At 41.1% G+C, this 26,638-nt stretch overlaps 1 protein-coding gene across 3 annotated transcripts in view; it reads right to left on the reverse strand.

Annotated features, from left to right (window-relative positions):
* Window positions 1-26,638, reverse strand: part of dync2h1 (dynein cytoplasmic 2 heavy chain 1) — a 656,363-nt gene that overhangs the window by 159,699 nt on the left and 470,026 nt on the right. For all 3 annotated transcript variants that reach the window (XM_067986146.1, XM_067986147.1, XM_067986148.1), the window contains exons 80-83: window positions 22,011-22,166; window positions 17,663-17,738; window positions 12,107-12,318; window positions 7,881-7,985 (exon numbers count right to left, since the gene is read on the reverse strand). In XM_067986146.1, coding sequence (XP_067842247.1) covers window positions 7,881-7,985; window positions 12,107-12,318; window positions 17,663-17,738; window positions 22,011-22,166 — 549 coding nt within the window. The remainder of the gene's footprint in view (window positions 1-7,880; window positions 7,986-12,106; window positions 12,319-17,662; window positions 17,739-22,010; window positions 22,167-26,638) is intronic.

Raw genomic sequence — 26,638 nt, forward strand, 5'->3', positions numbered from 1 at the left:
AAAACTTTGCCCAAGTTGACCAAACTGCGACAGTAAGCGGAATGGACGGGGATGGAAAAATAAAATTATTACTATGGACGTTAGGTCCAAAGATATTCGGCGGACCCCCACAGGATAGGAAATTTGGACAAGGAACTTGGGCACAAATGCAAGAGGCCGTACTGACAGCCATGAATTAGGGACGATCCCAATGAGGTGTTAACAAATTGTAAACAAGAACCCAATGAACATCCTGACGTTTATGCCCACTGCTTATGGCAATGCAATGATAGTGTCTATGGGCCAGGATTAGACTGAGGTAACCTGGGGGCTCGTCATAATGTTACCAGGTGGTTGAGGACTTTGATTAGTCACGCACAATCGTATTTACAAGCAGCATGGGGTGACTTTGACCCAGACAATACAGCTCAAACTGATGCTGTAGCCATGAGATAGATGGTACTTAAATGGGAGAATAGAAAATTGGGTAAAATGGAACAACCAGTATACACCATACAAGCTCCAGCATGGAAAAATGAGGGCCCCAAAAGAGAGGAACTCCCCCCACCCCCCTTACTTAGAGTAAATACCTACACTGATAAGAAATGTTACAATTGTGATAAAAAGGGACATTTTGCCAGAGACTGTGGAGCACCCCCAAAAGGAGGCAGGACCTAGGGGAGGGGAAGAAAACCTGTCTGGCTTTTACTGACTATTTTAAAAGCCTGTCTGGCTGCACTGTCTCTTTATAAAGCCTGTGTGGCTTTTACTGGCTCTTTTAAAAGCTTGTGTGAATGTTTGAGGCCATTGGCTGTGGCTCCTCTCTCTTCTTCAAGACAAAGAAATGATACAAAGATTTTGTTTCAATATAAAAACTAACTTTTTCTTTAGTGATATTCTATAGGTCATAATTTTTTGGAAAGGTGCACAAAGAAAGAACAAAATGAAAGACAATGTGATTTACTGGGTTTTAATAAGCACGTGCTTTTGATAATTTCATGTGCTTTGTCTTGTGTTTAAGTCTAAGATATTGCTAAATGAAATTAGAGTTATTGTGGTTAATTAACCTATTAAATTGAGAAAACCAAACTTCTATTGTGGCCACGGTGAAATTCTGGTTATGCTAATTTATGTGATGATTTCTTATTCCGGACATGAAATTGTCATATATATAACAATTTGGCATTTTGAATTTTTAAAATGCTTTAATGATTTGAAGTAAAGTCAAGTATTGGTGAGCATGAATTGATGTGTTAAAATATTGGGACATTTTGAAGTAACTCTATTTGTTTAATCATGTTTTAAGGTATACTGAAATGTGATAGATGTTACCAAATTGACCTTTTGATCTTGTGATTGATTGTGGTCAAACCAAAGTGACCATGAAGAGGACAAAAAAGAATGGTTAAAGGATCTCTGCTATCTCTGTGATAATGATCTGGAGTAGTTTGATTGTACTGCATAATTGTTTCATAGAATGTTTAAAGTTAATAGAAGAAAATAATATTGAGAGTGAGGAACTTAAGGTAATTAAGATTAGTAAAAAAAAAGCATTGGAGAAATTAATGGCACTAAAAACCGCCAAATCCCCTGGACCCGATGGCCTATATCCTAAGGTTCCAAATGAGGTGGCTGCAGAGAAAGTAGATGCATTGGTTGTGATTCTAGAACAGTCCCAGTGGATTGGAAGGTAGCAAATGTAACAGGCCAGTTGGGCTGACATCAGTCGTCGGAAAAATGTTGGAATCCGTTATTAAGGACATGGTAACGGGGCACTTAGAAATTCATATGTTTAGGCAGAGTCACACGGTTTTATGAAAGTAAAATCATGTTTGACAAATCTATTAGAGTTTTATGAAGATGTAACTAGCAGGGTAGATAAAGGGGAACCAGTGGATGTAGTATATTTGGATTTTCAAAAAGCATTCAATAAGGTGCCGCACAAAAGGTTGTTACACAAGATTAGGGCTCATGGGGTTGAGGGTAACATATTAGCATGGATATAGGATTGGTTAATGAACGGAAAACAGAGAGTAGGAATAAATGGGTCATTTTCAGGTTGGCAGGCTGTAACTAGTGAAGTGCAGCAAGGATTAGTGCTTGGGCCTCAGCTATTTACAATCAATATTAATGACTTAGATGAAGGGACTGAGTGTAATGTATCCAAGTTTGCTGATGATGCAGAGCTAGATGGGAAAGTAAGCTATGAGGAGGATACAAAGAGTCTGAAAAGGGATATAGACTGGTTAAGTGAGTGAGCAAGAAGATGGTAGATGGAGTATAATGTGGGGAAATGTGAGTTTATTCACTTTGGTAGAAAGAAGAGAAAAACAGAATATTTTTTAAAAGGTGAGAAACTACTAAATGTTGGTGTTCAGAGGGATTTGGGTGTTCATGTGCACAAAACACAGAAAGTTAACATGCAGGTACAGCAAGCAATTAGGAAGGCAAATGGTATGTTAGTCTTTATTGCAAGGGGGTTGGTGTATAACAGTAAGGAAGTCTTGCTGCAATTGTACGGGGCTTTGGTGAAACCACACCTGGAATACTGTGTACAAATTTGGTCTCCTTACCTAAGGAAGGATATACTTGCCATTAGAGGGGTGCAACGAAGGTTCATTAGATTGATTCCTGGGTATGAGAGGGTTGTCCTACAAGGAAGAGGTTGAGTAGAATGGGCCTATACTCTCTGGAGTTTAGAAGAATGAGAGGTGATCTCATTGAAACATATAAGATTCTGAGAGGGTTTGACAGGGTAGATGCTGAGAGGCTATTCCCCCTGGCTGAAGAGTCTAGAACTAGGGAACTAGTCTCAGGATAAAGGGTCGGCCATTTAGGACTGAGAGGAGGAACAATTTCTTCACTCGGGGCTGTGAATCTTCGGGATTCTCTAGCTCAGAGGGCTAGAGAATCCCGCTGAGTCATTGAGTATATTCAAGACTGAGATCGATAGATTCTTGGACTCTAAGGGAATCAAGGGATGTGGGGATCGGGCAGGAAAGTGGAGTTGAGGTTGAAGATCAGCCATGATCTTATTGAATGGCGAAGCAGATTTGAGGGACCGTATGGCCTACACCTGCTCCAATTCTTATGCTCTTATAAAATTGGTAAATTTTTTGTGCCTTCATGGCTCAAGTTTTGAAAATTGGAAGTCAGAGAACTTGAAATTTATTATCCAGAGTTTAATTATATTGGAATCTTTGTGCAAGTTATCACTGTTTTAATAGCACAAAGACTTTTTGGGAAAAGATCAATTTGAACTTCTTTAAAGCACTTTTGTTTTAAAGGGATTATTATTTAGTGCTATTTTGCAGTGCTTTAGTTAAGCCTATAAGATTTTTAAGTTTCTTAATTTAAGAAATGGTGACAGACAGAAATCATGAATTGACAAATGAATCCCTTAGGCTCTCAAGAAGAGCCACAATGGATTTCCTGTTTTTCTTTTCTTTTACACAGGGAACTATGGTTGTCGGGACTGCAAAGGTGTTGATGCAGGAAGCGATCCAGTGGTGTTATGAAGTTAAGACGTCATTTGCAGACATCAGCAGATATCAAATTTCACAGCATTTGGACTGAGATCTTGCCTCTCAAACACTCGGTTTTAACCAATTCAGGATTATTTGTTATTTTTTGAAGGCAGAGTGCTCTAGGAGGGGGAAATATGAGAGTTACCTTAAAAAGTAATTACAAGCCCTTCTGTCTCTACTGTAAAACCACCAAGCCTAGTTGTAATTTGTTTATGAAATTGAAATTGATAAGACAATTGATATGAGTTGCTGTTCAAGCACTTGAGAAGGTAAATTTTATTTAAAATGTAAAGGGGTTGATCAAATTTATTTAAAACAAAAAAGAATCTAGTCTAATAGGTCCCTGTCAAGTTTAATGTATCAGAGGGAGTATTTTGGGGAAATAAAATTGTACATTGACAAGTCCTGTCAGTCCAATAATGCTGCTCTCTGGAAATGGGATTAAGTTGAAATGATAAAATGAACTCAAATATTTTGGGAATAAAAGTGGTCCAAGAAGAGTTTAGGAAAAATAAACAAAAATGTGTTAAGTATAACTTGAACCAGGTTGGGAATGTTCAATCTATGTTTTAAGGGTTAATGTAAAAATTGTATTGGACAGTAAAGTTCCTCTAGAGATCAGATGAATGAGATGAAATGGCCAATTGATAGCTTTCTCTTGGAGATGTTTATGTCCTTGCCTATACTGAACAATGAGAAAACTGCATTTGATATCCTGGCCACTACCCGAAACACTGGGACCCTGCAGAGGGAGATGAAATGCTTAATGTGGCTCAGGAGCATGAGAAAACATTTTAACCAAGGCACTGACACATGCTCCATAGAGAAACCGACTGATTAATGAAATAATCAGGATAGAGTTAAACACACTGGTCCCTATCAGAGGTATTGAAATTGAAGTAAAGAGGGACATAGGAATTTAGATTTCCAAATTCAGGGTTGGGTTTCTTTGAGTTAACAATGAAATTGGGACCAAGGCTAGGGAGCCACCCTGCCCAATCCTAAATCCAGCACCTGGAAACGGTCTGGTGGCTTTATATTCATGAATGGTTATATAATGTAAGATAGTCATTTGATGGACTCGGCAAGGAGTTCATAATGATGTCCGTTATGAGTTGGTACCGGTGTTAATATCTCTATTAGAGATAGCCTTTCTATCAGGCCTATGTCATTAGGCCCACCGTAAATTACATAGTGCACTGCTGCAGGAGCTAATACATAACTGTGACCAATGAAATGCAGGTTGGGATTTAGACCAAGCATGGCCCCCACAACCTCATACACCAGGCCATAAAATATATAAAAGGGTGTAGCTGAGTGAATAGGTATCGGAGCTACTGCAGGAACTGCAGCATGGAATAGATTAGATATAAACTAGAGGACACAAGTCTGAAAGGGGTACAGGAACAGAGAGATCGGGGGGCATATGTGCACAAATCGTTGAAGGTGGCAGGGCAGGTTGAGAAAGCAGTTAAAAAAGCAAACGGAATCTTGGGCTTTATAAATAGAGGCATAGAGTACCAAAGTATGGACGTCATGGAGAACCTTTATAAAACACTGGATCAGCCACAACTGGAGTATTGTGTCCAGTTGTGGGCACCACACTTTAGGAAAGATGTGAAGGCCTTAGAGGGGGTGCAGAAGAGATTTACTAGAATGATTCCAGGGATGAGGGACTTTAGTTACGTGGATAGACTGGAGAAGTTGGGGTTGTTCTCCTTGGAACAGAGACAGTTGCGAGGAGATTTGATAGAGGTATTTAAAATCATGAAGGGTCTAGACAGAGTAGATAGAGAGAAACTGTTCCCGTTGGCGGAAGGGTCAAGAACGAGAGGACATAGATTTAAGGTGATTGGCAAAAGACCCAAAGGTGAAATGAGGAAAAACTTTTTTACACAGCAAGTGGTTAGGATCTGGAATGCACTGCCCAAGGGGGTGGAGGAGGCAGATTCAATCATGGCCTTCAAAAGGGATCTGGATAAGTATTTGAAAGGAAAAAAATTGCAGGGCTGTGGGAATAGGGCAGGGGAGTGGGACTAGCTGGATTGCTCTCACATAGAGCTGGTGCGGACTCGATGGGCTGAATGACCTCCTTCCATGCTGTAACCTTTCTATGATTCGACTTTGAATCAATGTGGGAACATGATGAATCAATGCAGAAACAACTGAAGGGCATTTTACAAGGCATGAATAAGGGGGATGAGGACCCTGACTGCCTAGTGAAAGTTATCAATAGGTGGGTTGGTACCCATGTGGCCTATCAAATCCGAGGTCAGTATTGTATAACCACCAGTGATGTTACATTCAGGCATGGTAACACTATCTGTCCTATCACTTATTCTCCTTTCTCTCACCCGCGCGGAAATTACTCAGGTTGGGGAACATACTCTCATGCCAATGTGTCCACACAATGTAATGGAGATTTGTGTTAATCTCACTTCACCACCTGGTTAAAATTAAATATGTCAATGCGCTTATAGAACTGTACAAAATCTAGGAGACCATGAGTGGTGAGAAACAGTGCATAATGTGGGGCAACACCCTTGGATCAGAATAATTTGTATGAGTAATTTGTATACTAATGCTTGATATGATAATTTGCTGATGTGTAATGTGACATTTAATTGGAAAACATGGAAAAGAAATGTTCTTTTTGCATATGTCACAGCAAACCCATCCTAAACAGGAATCAAAGATAAAAACCTAACAACCAAGGACAATGCTCAGGGTATGAAGTGGATCAGTCAGAAGATTCGACAGAACCACTTGAGGAGGGAATGTGGGGTTCAAAATCCCTTTAATAAAAGGCATTTGAAGGAAAGGGTTAACTGTGCCCCTTTTAAACAGACATCTGAAACTTGCAAGCACAGTAATGTAATAAACTGTTCTCGCAAATCCTGTTTTCCCTCAGTGACGCTGATGGCATTGGAGAAGTATGAGTTTCAGAAACTAAGACATTGTACTGCAGTTAGAGATCTAGGTTATTAAATAAATAAGCTAGATGGATAATATTAAGCTTGGAGGGTTGTCAGGCTTTTAAAACACATAGGCTTTTGGAACACAAGCTTTTCAACAAAGCAAAGGCAACACACGGAAAAGGCAGCAAGGGCTTTGGATTGGGAAAGCAATGATAAGCGTGAAAAAGCATGGGCATCTCATTCCTATCTGGTAATCTGATCAAAGAACTGGGATTTGTAAAACATCAAATAGTATTGCATCCAGCATATGGTCAAATGGTATAAAGGAATGGATTTGAAACCCGTGAAGTAATCAAAATGGGAGACATCTGGACCATTAAGAATGTCTGTGCATAGAAATGAAAGGGACTATCTCTACATGAAAGGCCATAAACAGTGATAGTAAAGGGGCCTTTACATTCCATGGTTCGAGCACATGGTCTTTTCTATATTAAAGGGTCTCTAGTCACATGATCAAAGCCTCAGCTGTCAATCATTGGGGTATGTTAATGATTGAAGCATAGCAACAGGGAGTGATTGGACAAAAAGAATGACCCGCCCCAATCCTACGTCCTATTGGTAAAAATAATATAAAAGGAGGCTTTGAGAGAAGAACAGTTTCTTCACCACACGGCAGTCACAAGGAACGCACGCTGCAGTCAAACACCACGCAAGAAGAAGAGGACCAAGTAGGCTAAAGAACTGATTATATTATATTATGTGGGGTGGGAGAACTGATTTACAGTGACTGAATGATTCAAATTTTGTTTTTATTAAATAGTAGATAGTATCCAGCAAAATGGTTTGCAAGATGCATCAGTTGGAGTTAGATATTTAGTATTTAGCAGTACTGGGTAGTGACTAAGGTTCAGCTGTTCTGGGACGGTCCTACACTTTGATAGCACTTGGGATAGTCCTGGGCTTTGGTAGCACTCGGGGATGGTTCTGAGCTTTGGCAGAACTAGGATGGAGTTCTGGAATTTGGTAGCACTGTAGTGGAATTGCTGGGTTTGGTAGTAAAGGGGATCTGGTCTGGGGAATCTGTGGAGGTGGAACCTGAGGTTTGGCAGAACTAGCAGAAGATGGGGGAGGCCCGGGGTGGGGGGGAGTGGGTGTATCGCTCGTGACTGTCAGCAGTGAGGCGAGGGGTAAGGTATGAGCATAACAGCACTGGGGGAGGAAGAGGGATGGAGATGTTCCAGGTCTGGCAGCACTTATTTGTAGCTTTCTAAGGTATCTCTGCAAATATCAAATTTAATGTTTAGTGATTGATTCCTTGAAGTGTATCTCTGCGCCTGTCTTTCTGAAGTCTCTCTTTACTTCCTGGACAATAAACATTACCTAGTGCAGAGCATTGAGAGGAGATGAAATTCACAACCTCATTCCTTAAATTGTTGCAAAAATGTGAACTATTTACCTGGTTGCTGAAAATGCGTTGTGATGATCGTTCTATATTGGCAGGTAGACCAAAATATGCAGGTTTGTCATCTTCTGGTAAATGGGTAATAATGGCACGGTAATCCTATAACAAACAAAAATTGAGAATGGCTACACATTATCCAAGAATAGATCTTACTACTTTAAGCACAACTGTGTTCAATGAGTTCATAATGGCACATTTACTGACTATTATAAAATCATTGGGGTAGGATTTCAACTTGCCACCCGGGCATAAAACTTGCATTGTGGATTGGCCACCTAGTACGAAACGGTAAAAGAAATTCTCTTCTTTTTTTGTGTCCTCTAATTGCCAACTCATTAAACATGAGTATTAAATATTTTTTTCTGATTTATGTATCAAAACCCTACATAATTTTGAACACCTCTATCAGATCTCTTCTTAACCTTCTAATGAAAGAAGTCCCAGTTCCTCTTGTATCTCATGACTAAAGCCTCTCACTTCTACACCCTCTACATTTCCTTAACATCCTTCCTAATGTGGGGTGCCCAAAATTGGACACAATATTCTAACTGCAGCCTAAGCAATGATGTATGGGTTTGGCAATATCTCTGCTTTTGTACACAATGCCCCTATTTTTAAAACTGAGGATCCTTATTTTACCACAGCTTTATAAACGTGTCTACCCACTTATAAAGATTTTTGTATCTGCTTTCATTCTGCCAAAATTAAATCTGTTTATTGTGACTTTCTTGGCCTCTGATAGTGATGCAGATGAACAGTAATTCAGTCAGATGAGTGGAGGGTGTGGACTGGGACATATGGATCAAGAAAATCACAGAGAGGACGGAATAAGGCCGTGGAAGGAAAAGGATCATTAGGTTGATGCACTAGGCAAAGGAAGCCAATGAAATTTGGCAAAGATGGGTGTGAGAAACGACTTGGGCTGCAGAGTTCTGCATTAGCTGAGGTTTGTGAATAGTAGAGGTGGGGAGGGTGCTGAGGAGGGCATTTATGAAATCTATCCTTTAGGTGATGAAGCTAGGATTAGAGTTTCAGCAGTGGAGAGGAAAGGTAGAGGCATAAGCAGGCAATACTCTGTAGATGGAAAAAGGTGGTCTTGGTGACAGATTGAATACAGCCAAGGATAAACGGAATGCTGAGGGTGCATACCTCCAGTTTAGCCTGAGCACACAGGTTCTGGCGGGAGGCAAAAAGAATGGCTTTAACAACAACCTTGGAATCTGTGATGATAATGAACAGGTAGAGTTGGGAGTCATCAATGTATAGTTGAAAATTGACCCTGTGCTAGTGGATGATATTGCCAAGGCAGAGCATGTGAATAGCGAATAGAAGGGGACTAACTATAGAGGTGACCTTGTAGGCATCGGAGGACAAACTATTTGAGGAAGTGTATTGACTATGTTGGGGCAGATAGGGGTGGAATCACGAGAGAGCAAGGCTCGAGAGATGGACTGCAGAGATGAGGTGGTGGAGGAGAATGGATTGGTCAGTGACAAAGAATCAGGAAATTCATGGACGACAAGGTGGATGATGTCTTTGATCAAGCTAGGCTTGGTGCTGTGATGGACTGGAAACCTGATTGTAATTCATTGTAGATGAATTGTTTTGAGATGTTTCTGAGAGGCATAGTGGGGGCTATATAAATTAAAGTCTTTCTTTTATTAGAAACTGGAAGCGATGAGCCAGTAAGTAGTTGGGTTTGTTCTCACGCTCTATTTAATAACTCCAAGTTGACACTGGAATAATGGGAGGATTTGGCTGCAAAAAAGAAGCATTAGTATTGCTTAAGATGGTCCAAATTTGATTGTGAGCAGGCAAGCTGATCGAATGCTTGATATCTTCCAGTGTGCAACGAAGAGATCTGAGTGTTCACAGATTGCTGCATTATTACAACTACTATAACTACAACAACAACTTGCATTAATATAGCATTGTTAATGTAAAGAAACACCTCAAGGCAGATCACGAATAGACATAAAGAAATAGATGCAAAATTAGGAAGGGAAGAATTAGAAGGGGTGACTGAAAGGTTGGTCAAAGACATGGGTTTTGAGAAGGTTTTTTAAAAAAAAGGTGAGAGGGAACTATAGAGTTGAAGTGTTGGAGAATTTTAGGGAGGGAGTTCCAAAGAGCAAGATCAAGGCAGCAGAAAGCTCTGCCACCAATGTTGGGGCAAAGAGTGAGGAACATGCAAATCATAGTATCATAGTAGGTACAGCACAGGAGGAGGCCATTCAGTCCATTGTGCCAGTACCAGCTCTTTGAAAGAGCTATCCAATTAGACCTATTCCCCTGCTCTTTCCCCAATAAGCCTGAAGTCAGAATCAGAGGTGATACTCCAGATGGGGTCTGACCAAGGCTCTGTACAACTGATGCATCACTTCACTTTTGTATTCCAGCCCTCTTGAGATAAAAGCTAACATGCCATTAGCCTTTTTGATTACTTTTTGTAACTATGTACTAGCTTTTAGTGATTTATGTACATGGTCACCTAAATCCCCTTGCTCCTCCACAGTTCCTAGCCTCTCACCATTAAGATAGTATTCAGATTTGTCTTTCTCGGATCCACTTACACTTCTCCACATTGACTTCCATCTGCCATAGTTTTGCCCACTCACTTAGTCTGTCTATGTCCCTTTGTAACTTCTTGCTCCCATCTACACAACCTACCATGCCTCCTAAATTAGTGTCATCTGCAAAGCTGGGTATACAACTCTCTATTCCTTCATCCAAGTCATTGATGTATATGGTGAAAAGCTGAGGCCCCAGTATAGATCCCTGAGGAATACCACTTATCACACCCCATCAATCAGAGAACATTCCTTTACCCCTTCTCTCTGTCTCCTACCTCCCAACCAATTACCAATCCATGTTACAAGGTTACCTCCAATTCTGTACATTTTCTACTAATTATCTCTTGTGCAAAATCTTACGAAATGCCTTTTGGAAGTTCATATAGACAACATCCATAGACACTCCCCTGACCACCATGCTAGTGACCTTCTCAAAAAATTCAACTCGATGAGTCAGGCATGACCTACCCATCACAAATCCATAAACAATGGATTTTAAATAATTTTAAATAATGGAGTGACATTTGCAATTTTCCAATCCAAAGGCACAATTCCTAAATCTAGAGAGCTTTGGAAAATTATGAGTAACATATCTGAAATTTCCTCACCTCTTTCTTTTAATACTCTGGGGTGCAAACCATCAATTCCTTGAGATTTGTCTATCTGTTATTTTCTCCATTACCATTTTTTTTTACTTATTTTAAATCCACTAAGTTTTTAGGTTCCCTTGTACCATTGGTATTTTGTCTTCTTTCTCTACTGTGCAAACGGATACAAAGTACTAATTTAACTAGTCTGCCATTTCTTTATTGTCCATTATTGTCTTGCTAGGTAATGTTGTGGAGGTGAAAGTAAGATGTCTTAGTAATGGATAGGATGTGGGCATTTTAAGCTTAGCTTAGGGTTGAGCAGGATACCAAGTCTGCAAATAGACTGATTCAGCCTGAGAGAGTGGCTGAGGAGGGGACTGGAGTCAGTAGCAAGGAAACTGAATTTTTGATGGAGCTTCATTCTTCCAGATACTGAGCTAGAGAAATTTATGACTTTTCAGAGTCTTGATGTTGGACAAGCAATCGGACAACACAGAAGTAATTGAGAGAAGTGAAGGAGAGATAGAGCTGGGCAAATACTGGGGATGGAAGATCTTCTGGGAGCTAGTGGGAATGATTGCATAAATAGAGAAGGAAGGCAGCTATGCAGCAAATTGACAATGCTAATTTCAGTGTGTGAGACAGGCCAAAAGAGAAGGAATAAGGAGTTAGATTAAGATGTTTTATAACAAATATATTTCAAACATAAATATAATACTAAACATAATTAATGTCCTAATGAGTCAAGAATAAAAGTCTATGGTATTTAAGCCTATTGCAACTATTTCAATAAAATAGTTATAATGATCTTCCACTGCAACATGCAAGTTCATTTAATCAAAACATTAAAGTTCATGCACATAAAAGCATTTTAAAAAAAAATGAGTCCCTGTTTAATCATCCCAGCTGTTTAAAGTTTGTTATTAAAGAAATTCTTCAATGGCAAATAACATAAAGGAATACTCATCTTCAATGAAGCTTACAAAATTAAATTAAAATGTCATTTCCTGCCAGATGGCCACTGTTTGCAGCTACATACATGATTAACATCACCTACCATAATGCTGCAGGATTTGGGCACAGTGATGGATGATGGAAATGATGCTAAATTTTTGCTCCTGGACTGTGATCCTGCAATCGCTTTGGGGCTGAAAAATTGCTCCAGATACGAATTCAGGACTCGTAGATCAAATATGTTGTCGATACGTCCACCGTAGATAGCATTTTCCAACAGACCACGAACAAACTCCCACTGAACATCCTTTGTTTCTGTGGATACCAAATGAATCATTGTTGAGCTTCTTGATGGTAATAAAATAGAGGACATATCATTGTAACACTAAAGCCCCAACTTTAACCCTGCCCATGGGGGGGGGGGGGCAATTAAAATCAGGGCAGCAACTTACCTCCCCTCCCAATCCCACTGCCTTCCCATGGCAAGTAATTTTAACCTGCTGTTTTTAGCTGGTGGATAGGACACCTACCAGAAGGCAGTGAGGTCCTGTTTTAAATATGCAGATTGAGCTCCAATGAAGTCATTGGGGCCCCATTGCAATTTTAATTCCAGGCCTGCATGGCGGAGCTGTCGTGGCTTCCCCACCAGGCTAACCTGGTGGCAAGTAGATCCGAGGCCAGAAGAAGCCCAGAAAGATAAGTTTTAAATTTCTTTTTAGTTCCTTGTGGGCCAGGAGTATTAGGAGTGCATCTTTGGGCCACTCAAGGAAACCTTGGCCCTCTTCTGCCCTGGCCTTCCCTCCCCCTCCCCTGACCGCAATAGTCTCTAGAGCCCCTTCCCAATCACTTACCAGATTGCCGGGCACCGATCCTCTGTTACAGCCTCCTGCCACCAAAAATCCAGCCAGGGAGGGCTTCCCACCGGGTTCGGGAGGGAGACTCACTATAAGCATACGGTAGAGGCCCGAGACTCCCGGGCCTCACTCAGTGGGGGTTGACAATTTTCCACCCACCTGATCTACTCTGAGTTAAAATCGGGACTTAAGATACTGGTATTCAGCTGTGAAAGTTTGGAATCTATGAGGTCTGCCTTTTCAAACGAACAGAAGACTGTCCAGTGAGATATCACTGGAACATAGAGACATTTGCAATTTTCGGAAGCATTAAAATTCATTATAAAATGGAGTGCAAACTCCTAAATGATACAAACTGTAATAAACAAGTTACTTTTTACTGGTGTCAATTATCACTCCATTGGGTAGTGAAATCATCATTCACTCCCTAGAATAAATGCACACTCACTTACATGTGTGTAATCAACAGTCATTTTCAACAATGATTTACAGCAGTTGTTCTATAAGTGAGCATCCCAAATGTGAGTTATGATCTATTTTACATAACCGATGAACACCTGCAATTCACTTTATTAGTATTATTGTGCAATTGGTCAAGGTACAAAAGTTACTGCATTTTGCTGATAACTTATTTGAATTCCATTCTTCTCCATTTAATGGAGTCCCTGTGCCATGCACCTTACTCAGGTATCGATGAATACAGCTCTTCAGCCAGCTATCGGGTCAAGCTCTTTGGGAAAGCTTTTCCTGTGATCTCAGCCTATTCAGCATAAGAGGCGGGCCTTAATCACAAAATTTGACACTGTCCCACCCCCATGCTATAGGTACAGGTGCACCCATGCCATGGGTGCGCACAGCCTCAATTTTGTCAGGATCACAAAATCGGGGCTAATAGGTTAACGTCTTCATTAAAATAGTGGTCAAATAAATTTCATGCAAACATGTTAACACACAGAACATTTGCAATCAGGAAGTCTTTTTTAAAAAAACATTTAACCAAAGTTTCTCAGACTGTCACTGAAAACGTTAGATTACTCACCTTTGGGTGGAATGGCCATCATTTTTCAAATTAAAGTTATCAATGAAAAAAAAAACTGCTTCCAGGCTTCTGCCAATGTTACTCTGTAACTGACTACTAAGAGGATTGTTATTAGTGGTCAGGATATCCTTTGGTTTTCTATATCATCTTCTAGGTAATGCATCTGGGTTGTCTTCACTGATAATTGTGCAATTTGCTTATAGCAGTCATTCTCCAAACCTATGTTTATCAAGGGATGCCAGAAGCAATAAAGAAAGATGCTCAGAGCAAATGGAGCCTATTAGGCAGCACCTCTAGTGAGCTGTCAGCAGCACTATAAACTAAAATAAATTGGGCAGTGCCATCACTGAGTAGTAGCCACATTTATAGAGTCATACTAAAATCAGTTCTAATAAACAGAAATCAGGCAGTAACACATTTATATAATGCTCTCTGTTATGATGTGTATTTTTGCTGGTTTTAAAGGAGATCAACCGTATTTGAGAAACAGATTTGCAGTTAGTAAAAATGATGATGCAGGGTAGCACCTTGTACTGGTCGCTTTTGCCACTCATTTCTAGATGTAGAAATCTTTGACACTATACAACGGCTATCTAAAAGTAGGTGTTCTTGAGCTTGTCCCTGGAATACAATAAATGCGTGCCAATGGACACATATACATGGCTTGGCAGTGCAGGCGGTAACAACAGAGACTTCCTTTAAAACATTTATAGGAACAGGAGTAGGCCATTCAGCCCCTCGTGCCTGCTCTGCCATTTGATAAGATCATGGCTGATCTGTGATCTAACTCCATATACCTGCCTTTGGCCCATATCCCTTAATACCTTTGGTTGCCAAAAAGCTATCTATCTCAGATTTAAATTTAGCAATTGAGCTAGTATCAATTGCCGTTTGCGGAAGAGAGTTCCAAACTTCTACCATCCTTTGTGTGTAGAAATATTTTCTAATCTCGCTCCTGAAAGGTCTGGCTCTAATTTTTAGACTGTGCCCCCTACTCCTAAAATCCCCAACCAGCGGAAATAGTTTCTCTCTATCCACCCTATCTGTTCCCCTTAATATCTTATAAATTTCGATCAGATCACCCCTTAACCTTCGAAACTCCAGAGAATACAACCCCAATTTGTGTAATTTCTCCTCGTAATTTAACCCTTGAAGTCCAGGTATCATTCTAGTAAACCTACGCTGCACTCCCTCCAAGGCCAATATGTCCTTTCGAAGGTGCGGTGCCCAGAACTGCTCACAGTACTCCAGGTGCGGTCTAACCAGGATTTTGTATAGCTGCAGCATAACTTCTGCCCCCTTGTACTCTAGTCCTCTGGATATAAAGGCCAACATTCCATTTGCCGCCTTGATTATTTTCTGCACCTGTTCATGACACTTCAATGATCTATGTACCTGAACCCCTAAGTCCCTTTGGACATCCATTGTTTTTAACTTTTTACCATTTAGAAAGTACCCTGTTCTATCATTTTTTGATCCAAAGTGGATGACCTCACATGTGTCTACATTGAATTCCATTTGCCACAGTTTTGCCCATTCACCTAATCTATCAATATCGCTTTGTAATTTTATGTTTTCATCTACACTGCTTACAATGCCACCAATCTTTGTGTCATCGGCAAACTTAGATATGAGACTTTCTATGCCTTCATCTAAGTCATTAATAAATATTGTGAATAATTGAGGCCCCAAGACAGATCCCTGTGGGACACCACTAGTCACATCCTGCCAATGTGAGTACCTTCCCATTATCCCTACTCTCTGTCGCCTTTCGCTCAGCCAACTTCCTAACCAAGTCCGTACTTTTCCCTCGATTCCATGGGCTTCTATCTTAGCTAACAGTCTCTTATGTGGGACCTTATCAAATGCCTTCTGGAAGTCCATATAAGTAACATCCATTGACATTCCCCCGTCCACTACTTTAGTCACCTCTTCAAAAAATTCAATCAGGTTTGTCAGGCACGACCTACCTTTCACAAATCCATGCTGGCTCTCTCTGATTAACTGAAAATTCTCGAGGTGTTCAGTCACCCTATCCTTAATTATAGACTCCAGCATTTTCCCCACAACAGATGTTAGGCTAACTGGTCTATAATTCCCTGGTTTCCCTCTCTCTCCTTTCTTAAAAAGCAGAGTGACATGTGCAATTTTCCAATCTAGAGTGACAGTTCCTGATTCTAGAGAACTTTGAAAGATTATAGTTAGGGCATCCGCAATGTGCTCACCTACTTCCTTTAAAACCCTGGGATGGAAACCATCTGGTCCTGGGGATTTGTCACTCTCTAGTGCTATTATTTTCTTCATTACTGTTGCTTTACTTATGTTAATTTTATCGAGCCCCTGTCCCCGATTCAATATAAGTTTTCTTGGGATTTCCGGCGTGCTATCCTCTTTTGTTATTGAGCCTGGATTTGCACATCAATCTCAATGGCAAATATATCTCTAAGATCCTGGCAGAAACCATGCAGGAGGGCAGTCAAACTGGAGCGGGGGACACACCCAATGTCTTCCTGCCCCGATCCAGCTAACTGCAATTATAAATTTCAGGCAGCAAGCACAACCGGCAGAAGTTGGCAGTTCTTTCTTTAAATATATAGATCGGGTTCCAATGACATCATCGGGGTCTGACGGCAATATTAACTGGAGGCCTGAGCTGAAGAGCAGTGGTGGCTTCCCAGACAGGCCAAAATTGCTGGCAGCTAAATCGAGGGCCAGAAGAAGCCCAGGTAAATTAAAAATTTTAATTTATTAAAGGTTTCCTTGTGTGCCAGGAGGAACAGGTATGTTCACCTGAGCCCGACAAGGAAACCTTTAATCTGCACTGACTAGTCTTTGGTATGTACTTCATCATAGTATCATAGTAGTTACAGCACAGGAGGATGCCATTTGGCCCATCATGCCTGTGCCGGCTCTTTGAAAGAGCTATCCAATAGTCCCATTTCCCTACTCTTTCCCCATAGCCCTGTGATTTTTTTCCCTTCAAGTATTTATCTAATTTCCTTTTAAAGGTTATTGTTGAATCTGCTTCCACCGCCCTTTCAGGCAGTGCATTCCAGTTCATTACAACTCGCTGTGTAAAAAAATGTTTCCCCATCTCGCCTCTAGCTCTTTTACCGATCACCTTAAATCTGTGTCCTCTGGTTACCGATCCTTCTGCCACCGGAAACAGTTTCTCCTTATTTACTCTATCAAAAGCATTCACGATTTTGAACACCTCTATCAAATCTCCCTTAACCTTCTCTGTTCTAAGGAGAGCAACCCCAGTTTTACAGTCTCTCCACATAACTGAAGTCCATCATCCCTGATACCATTCTAGTAAATCTCTTCTGCACCTTCTGTAAGGTCTTGACATCCTTTCTAAAGCATGGTGCCCAGAATTGTACACAATACTCCAGCTGAGGCCTAACCAGTGTTTAGCATAACTTCCTTGCTTTTGTACTTAATGCCACTATTAATAAGGCCCAGGATCCCATATGCTTTTTTAATAGCCTTCTCAACTTTTCCTGCAGGTTGAATAAAATGTCTTTAAATGTAATGCATCATTGTTTATGTGGATGTTATCATGTTTCATGCATTTTTGCACATGACCATTTAACATATGTTGCCTGAAGATTATCAACAATTGAAAGAAAAGTGATCTTAAATTAACCATTTTTTGTTTTGTTAGCAATCAGGAAATAACCAACAGTACAAAGTAACATTTTAAATATTCAATTGTACATATCTAAGTAACTGAAGCACAATATTTCATTAAAAGCATGCTCACCTTCAAAAAGCCTGTCAATTATTTCAAATCCAGCTCGGAGATCAGACAAAGAAAATTCATAAAACTTGGTCCAACCCTGAAATTATATGATATACAGAGACAAATGAATCACTTTTTTCTGAAATCTGTACGACATCCATCTACCTGCCAGAAAAAACTATATGGCTGATTGGACTCTTTAACTGTTGAAACACTAGTGAGGAATGGTTCTGCTTCATTGGAAATTATGAAATCTGAATTTCTTGTGGTGGTACAGTAGATACCATTAAAAATATACTGGAGCTATTTAATTGCTTAAATGTCCATGCAGGAATAATGGCTGCATCTTCTTGCCACTATCACTGTGCTTTACTTGTATTATGAATGTGGTAGTTAGCGCAAGATGCATAGTGGTTACATCGAGGCTACAGCACAGAAACAGGCCATTCGGCCCAACTGGTCTTTGCCAGCATTTATGCTCCACACGAGCCTCCTCCCTCCCTACTTCATCTAACCCTATCAGCATACCCTTCTATTCCTTTCTCCATCGTATGCTTATCTAGCTTCCCCTTAAATGCATCTATGCTATTTGCCTCAACTACAACTTGTAATAGCGTGCTCCACATTCTCACCACTCTTTGGGTAAAGAAGTTTCTCCTGAATTACCTATTGGATTTATTAATGAATATCTTATATTTATGACCCCTAGTTTTAGACTCCACCAACTATATGTCTACTCTATCAAACCCTTTCATTATCTTAAAGTCCTCTATCAGTTCACCCCTACGCCTTCTCTTTTCTAGAGAAAAAAGCCCCAGCCTGTTCAGCCTTTCCTGATAAGTATATCCTTTCAGTTCTGGTATTACCCTTGTGAATCTTTTTTGCACCTTCACCAATGGTACTACATCGTTTTTATAATATGGAGACCAGAACTATGCACGGTACTCTAAGTGTGGTCTAACCAAGGTTCTGTACAAGTTTAACATAACCTCCCTGCTTTTCAATTCTATCCCTCTACAAATGAACCACAGTTCTTGGTTTGCGTCCTTTATGGCCTTATTAACCTGCGTCGCTACTTTTAATGATTTGTGTATCTGTACCCCTAGATCTCTTTGCTTCTCTATTCTGTTCAGACTCTTATTATTCAAGCAGCTTGTGGCCTCCTTATTGTTCCTACCAAAATGCACCTCCTCACACTTATCTATATTGAAATTCATTTGCCAATTACATGCCCATTCTGCAAGTCTATTAATGTCTTTTTGCATTTTGACACATTCTTCCTTTGTATCAACTACACCCCCAATTTGGTCTCATCTGCAAATTTTGAAATTATACTTCCGATTCCAGAGTCCAAATCATAATTCCTGTAAACGGTGAACAAGAGAGGTCCTAGCACCCTTGTGGAACACCATTTCTTACCTATTGCCAGTCTGAGTAGCTACCCTTAACCCCTATTCTCTGTTTTGTAGCCAGCTTGCTAGCCATTCTGCTACCTGTCCCCTGACTCCACATGCTCTGACCATAGTCATGAGTTTACAATGACTTATCGAAGATCTTTTGAAAATCAAAATATATTACATTTATTACATTACCCTTGTCTACTCTTCCTTATACTTCTTCAAATAATTCAATAGGGTTGGTCAAGCATGACTTTCCCTTCTGAAATCCATGCTGACTACTCTTTATTATATTTTCATTTTTTGGATGCTTTTCTATTACATCTTTGAGTAAAGATTCCATTATCTTTCCTACCACCTATGTGAAGCTAACTGGTCTACAGTTTCCTGGACTTGTTCTATCTCCCCTTTTAAATATAGAAATAACTTTAGCTGTCCACCAGTCCTCTGGCACTATTCCCTTTCCTAATGAATTTTTATATATTTGCAATAGAGCCTCTGCTATCTCTTCCCTAACTTCTTTTAATATGCACTGATGCAATCATCTGGACCAGGGGTTTTATCCTCTCTTAAGTTTGAATAGTTTATCAATTATCTCCCCCTTTCTATCTTAAATGTCTTTATATCTTTTTTGATCTCTTCTTATAATGTCATGCCCACCTTGTTAGTCTCTCTGATAAATACTGAGGCAAAGTAACTATTCAATATTTCTGCCATTTCGCTGTCATGACCTGTGAGCTTATCTTGTGCATCTGTTGGTGGCCCTATCCCTATCCTGATTTTTCTTTTGTTATTTATGTATCTGTAGAATATTTTACTATTTCTTATTATATTCCTTGATAATTTAATTTCACAGTTCCTCTTTCCTTCCCAGTTGTTTTTTTGACTTCTTTCTTAACCTTTTCGTATTCCCTTTTGTCATCCTCTCCTTTATTGTCTATGTACTTAGAGTATGCCTTTTTCTTTAGTTTCAATTTCACCCTTATCTCTTTATTTATCCATGGTGTTTCAGTATTGGCTAGTTTTTTTTTAAAAAGAGCAACATATTTCTCCTGAACTCTATTGGTCACTGTTTTAAATATTCCCCACTGCTGTTCTATCGCTTTGTCTATCAAAACTTTTTTCTAATTTACCTTTCCTAGTTCCATTCTCCTCCCCTCAAAATTAGCTTTTTTCCAATCTATTACTTTGGTTTTTGTCTTACTTATGTCTTTCGCAATCATTATTTTAAACCGTATTATGTTATGATCGCTATTGCCTAGATGTTTCCCCCACGCTTACTTCTCTTACCTGCTCTGGTTCATTTCCTATTACTAATTCCAGCAGTGATTCCTCTCTTGTGTCTCTCACACACTGGGTAAGAAAGGAATCCTGTACACACTATAAAAACTCCATTCCCCTTTCCCTACCTCTTCTTGATGTTGGGTAGTGAATATTCTTAATACCATAAATACCTGAGTGCATTCTCCTACATATTCATTTATATTCTTACGTTCCCATATGTTTTTGCTGTTGTATATACAAAGCATTTTCTACAACTTTTTTTAGTTCTTTTGTTTTTGGATGTTGGGTGGTATTTATTGATTTCTGATGATTTGATGTGCTTTAGTTCAGATTGCACTGAGGGCTCCCTTAACGGCTTTGTGAGTAAATTCACTCCCTGGTGTGCCACTGAACGACAGAGATCAGAAAGGTCTAGGTTCAATCCCCGAGGTCAACTGTAGTTCTCCCAGGTTGAAATCAGCTAACTCACAGTCTAGGTTTATGCATGAAGAATATACACTTCAGTGAGATATCGGAGCACTACCAATGCTGTATCTTAGCAGGAATCACCACCTTTGGAGGATGGGAGGTAGGTGAAAAGTAGAGAATATTGTATAATTTGCCCACTAAATCATTGAGGGAGCTGTCACTTTAATTTCAATTAAAAGAGTGACATGGAGGTGCATAGCTGCAGAATATATAGAAATTGCTTTCTGAGCAATCAAAAACTCCTTGCCCTTGCCCCCACCCGCATCTGCTTTCCTGGATCCTCGATTAGGCTGAACCACATAGTGAACAACCTTGGTGACCTAATCAACAAGAGCTGAGCTTCAAACCCCATACTTAATGTATCAGCAAGACCACTTACTGCCACCTCCAAAATACTGCAAGCTCTGCCCTGGCCTCAACCGCACTGCTGCTGAAACCTTTATCCACATTTTGTTACCTCAAGATGCAATTTCTTCCAGCCTCCTAAGCTCCATCCTACACAAACTCTAACTCTTGTAAAATTCTGCTGTCTGTATTCTATCCCAAACCAAGATTTACTTGCTCATCATTGACATCCACTACTCATTTTTCCCCAGTACACTAAATTCAAAATCCTTGTCCTTGCTTATAAATTCCTATATGGCCTCACTCCTCCTCACATCTGTAATCTCCTCCATCTCTTTGTCCCAACTCGTACCCTTGAGACCTCCAACTATGACCTCCTGTACAACACCCTGTTCTTCATTCCACCAGTGGTGGCAGAGGCTTTAGCCATATTGGCTTCACTCTGTGCAACTCCCTCCCTAAGCTCTTTCGCCTTGCTACTTCTCTCCACACCTTTAAAAACTCGCTCAAAAACCTATCCTTTTGTCCAAGTTTTTGGCCATCCCTCCTAATTCTTTTATTGCTCACCAACTGTTTCTCCTATGTGAAGCCGCTTGCATGTCAAAACTGATGAAAAAAGCAACATGGTGCCACTGTAAAAACTGCAGTGAAATCCCTCCAACTTCTGGAACCAATAGAAATTAAAAACTCATTGTGCTAGAAAGTAAACTTCATATATTGTAAAACTGCCACACATAGTTTAAGCCATCTACAGTTTTAAAAGATTGTTCAACACGCTTTGTCTTCCATACAGAAACAACTTAAAAGATTCAATTATGATTTAAGTTTAAACTTTTGTTCTGATGTAAATGTTTGCTTGAAACTAGATTACGTACTTGAGGGATATAGTTCCTCCTCTCCTGACAAACAGCATGAAACCAGGCCAAGCTGAAGAGGGATTGTGCTCGTTCTAGTACACTTTTTCTAGCGATTTGCTCTGATGTCCAGGATTCATATGTCCTCATCAAGTTCTTCTTTAAACCTGGTGGTGCCTGTTAGATGAACCAAAAGCAGTGAACAAATGTAAAGATAGTGCTCTTTAAATTATCCAACCAAAGCCATATTATAATTATACATTTTCTGCTACTGTTACAGATCTGATTAGGAAAGTGAAGCTGTAAACAGATAATTTATTATACTTCATAAAATGGTATTGTTATTTATGTTGAGTAATGTTTCCCCTATTTTTATCAAAGAAAAAGCTGCATTTGAGTTTTTATCAACCATCACAGATCTATAAATGCAGATATGATACTAGTGATGTAACTCTTTTGCATCTAGGAATTTTAGGTAGCCCCCTGGCTTTTAATGATTATCTTGATGCTTAGGAAATTTGAACATAGACAATGACATAAGTTTTAAATGAATCCCTTCACTCTTTTATAAATTATTAAATAAACAGCTTTGTTTTAGCTTACTTGACCTAAAGTTCCATTCAAAACGGTCAAAAATCAAATCTTATGAGATGACAGTGACTGTCCTTGACATCCAGGCAGCATTCGATCAAGTGTGGCACCAAGGAGCCCTAGTAAAATTGAATCCAATGGGGATCAGGGAGCAAAACCTCCAGTGGCTGGAGTTATACCTGGCACAAAAGAAGATGATTGAGGTTGTTGGAGGCCAATCATCTCAGCCTCAGGATATCACTGCAGGAGTTTCTCAGGACAGTGTCCTTGGCCCAACTATCTTCAGCTGCTTCTGCAATGACCTTCCCTCCATCATAAGATCAGAAGTGGGGCTGTTCGCTGATGATTACACAGTGTTTGGCTCCATTCACAATTCCTCAGATAATGAAGCAGTCCATGCCCACGTGCAGTGAGACCTGGACAACAACTAGGCTTGGTCTGATAAGTGGCAAGTAACATTCGTTCCACATAAATGCCAGGCAATGACCATCTCCAACAAGAGAGAGCCTAACCATCATCCCTGAACATTCAATGGCATTTCCAGCACCGAGATCCCCACCATCAACAAACTGGGGTTTACCATTGACCAGAAGCTCAACTGTGGTTAGTACAGCAGGTCACAGGCTGAGTATTCTGCAGCAAAAGACTCACCTCCTGCTTCCCCAAAGTCTCGCCACCACCTACAAGGTACAAGTCAGAAGTGTGATGGAATATTCCCCACTTGAGTGGATAGATGCAGCTGCAACACCCATCAAGAAAAAAGCAGATCACTTGATCGGCACCTCATCCACTAGCCTAAACAACCACACCATCCAACACAAGCGTGGCTGCAATGTGCTTTATTTACAGTTTGCTCTGGAGCAACTTGTCAAGGCTTCTTCGGCAGCACACCATATCCTACGACCTCTACCACCTAGAAGGATAAGGACAGCAGGTGAATGGGAACATCATCACTTCCAAGTTCCCCTCCAAGTCACACAACTTCCTGCCTTAGACGTATATCGCTGTTCCTTCATCGTTGTGGGGTCAAAATTCTGGAACTCCCTATGTAGCAGCATTGTGGGAACAGCTTCACCACACGGACTGCAGCCGTACCAGAAAAAGGTGCACCACCTGCTGAAGGGTAATTAAGGATGGAGAATACATGCCGACCTTGCCAACGACATCGACATACTGAATTAAAAAAAATTGGTGGACATAATTGTGTTTGAGAAGCAATGTCTTAATCATTAGTTGTTTCTATAAAAAGGGAACAGGGTGGTATGACTGTTTATGCAGTGACCACGGGAAGAATTTAGGAAAAGGTATCCTTTATCTGTTCCTGCAATTGTTTTGCAGTTGGCAAAGGGTTCTAAGAACATAAAAGCATAAGAACATAAGAAATAAGAGCAGGAGCAGGCCATACGGCCCCTCGAGCCTGCTCAGCCATTCAATCAGATCATGGCTGATCATTGACCTCAAATCCACTTTCCTGCCTGATCCCCATATCCTTTGATTCCCCAAGAGTCCAAAAATCTATCCATCTCAGCCTTGAATATATTCAATGACTCAGCATCTACAGCCCTCTGAGGTAGAGAATTCCAAAGATTCACAATCCTCTGCGTGAAGAAATTCCTCCTCATCTCAGTCTTGAATGGCCGACCCCATATCCTGTGATTATGCCCCCTAGTTCTAGACTCTCTAGCCAGGGGAAACAATTTCTCAGCATCTACCCTGTCAAGCCCCCTCATATTCTTCTAAACTCCAGAGAGTATAGGCTCATTCTACTCAACCTCTCTTCACAGGACAATCCTCTCATCCCAGGAATTAATCTAGTGAACCTTCATTGCACCGCCTCTAAGGCAAGTATATCCTTCCTTAGATAAGGAGACCAAAACTGTACACAGTACAATAGGTGAGGTCTCACCAAAGCCCTGTACAGTTGTAGTAAGACTTCCTTACTCTTGTACTCCAACCCCCTTGTAATAAAGGCCAAAATGCCATTTGCTTTCCTAATTGCCTGCTGTACCTGCATATTAACTTCTTGTGTTTCTTGTATAAGCACACCAAAGTCTCCCTGAACACCAACATTTAATAGTTTCTCACCATTTAAAAAATATTCTGTTTTTCTATTCTTCCTACCAAAGTGAATAACCTCACATTTTCCCAAATTAAACTTCATCTACCACCTTCTTGCCCACTCACTTAACCTGTCTCTATCCCTTTGCAGACTCTTTGGCCCCGATTTTAGAATGGAGGCAGAATGGCAGTTTGGGGGGGTGGGGGGCGGTGAATGGGCGTGTGGCTAACCTGACTAATAAAATATTTCCGTTTCCCACTCGATCGCAATTGAATTGGTGCCACTTAACGTGGCTTCCGGGTTTGCCGTCCGAAAGCTACGCAGTGGGCGGACTGCGCACTCGCATCACGGGCTGTCAGCTGGAGGAGCTCTATTTAAAGAGCCATTGCTTTAAAGGCTTTTGCTGGAGCAAAGACTCAGAAACCACAAAGGAGCAGCACAGAGGCAAGGCTGCTCCAAGGTTCAGTGATTCCTCACTGCAGAAGCTACTGGAAGGGGTGAGAAGGAGGAGGGAAGCGTTTTACCCCACTGACGGGAGGGAGTGCAATGCCTCTGCCACCAAGAAGGCCTTTCTCGAGGTGGCAGAGGAGGTCACCAGAAGCAGCAACATTTCCTGCACCTGGATCCAGTGCAGGAAGCACTTCAATGACCTGAATAGGTCAGAAAAAGTGAGTACACTTATTGATTTTCCTGCATTCCATGTTCCGCATTACCGCCACCCCCCCACCACCAACTCATTCTGCACTGCCAAGACTACTCCATCACATCAGTCCTCCCACCCATTTAAAGCTCATCCTCAACATACCTGCACTTTCTCACCTCCCAATTTCTGACCCCACCACTACCACTCATCCCAATCCTCGTCCAATGTGATATCTCTGTCTCATATCCACCCTCTGATACATCTCTTTCAACGTCAGCCTCACCCAAAGCAATGCATTCATCGGTCGGCCACTTCACCATCACTCACTCATGTCTGTTCTTTCTCCCTTCTAGAAGAGAGCGCAAAATGCACGTGAGAGGGCGAGGACTGAAGGGGGTCCACACTAGTAGTGGTCCTCATAGGCACGGAGCAGGAGGCCCTCGAGATCAGCCACTCCCTCAAGTGCCTGTCTGTCGGGGACGGCGAGACTGGCACCCCACAAATGTCTGGGGACTAAATTTTAACATTCATCACACACAACATGAATTGATGTTAACAATGATCGGCATGTTGAACACCTCAGTATGCTCATCACAACGTGACACATCTGTGACGATGCTTAATGTTGCCTTCTGTTCACTTACAGGCCCTTCAGCGACCACAGTGACGGCAGAGGGGATTCCTCAGAGGACCTGCGGGCCTCTGAGGGTGCACTGTCACATCTTAACGAGCCATCCACCAGTGCAGATACTCACACCTTGGTGGGTCCTAGTGGTCAGTCAGTTGGCTTGGCACCTGGTCACCGCACACAAGTGAGCATGAGCAGAAACAGGTGGCACAGGCAGCTGCGGAGAGTCCACGTCGGTGGGAACACTCCTCTCCAGGCTCTGCTCAGCTGGGCGCCGATGCTGAACCCTTTAAAGGCCATCCTTTAAAAGGAGATTGATCGAGTGACAGCAGCACATTTGTGAGGTACTGGAACAGGTGCCAGGCGCACTTTCCACAATAGCGCAGAAGATGTAGGAGTCCAACTCCTGCATGAGTGGAATGGTGGCACAGGTACGGGAGGGAATCTCTGAGACAGTGTCGCAGGGGCGTGAACAACTGTCTGAAATAGTGTTGCACATAAGTGCGGGAATGTCTGCGATGGAAAGAAGGATAGATAGCCTCCATTGAGCTTCAAGCATGGCTCATAAATCAGTCCATTCAGGCCCTAACAACGGTTGTTTGGACTCAGGGTGAACAACTTTCTGCCGCCTTAAACAGGCTGACAGATAGTTTATAAGTAGCCTTCCAACGCATCACACACGTCCACCACACTGTTGTCCAGCAGGGTGATAGGAGTGATGTGGGCCT

The sequence above is a fragment of the Heptranchias perlo genome, chromosome 6 (genome assembly GCF_035084215.1).
Source record: "Heptranchias perlo isolate sHepPer1 chromosome 6, sHepPer1.hap1, whole genome shotgun sequence".
Taxonomy (NCBI): Eukaryota; Metazoa; Chordata; class Chondrichthyes; order Hexanchiformes; family Hexanchidae; genus Heptranchias; species Heptranchias perlo.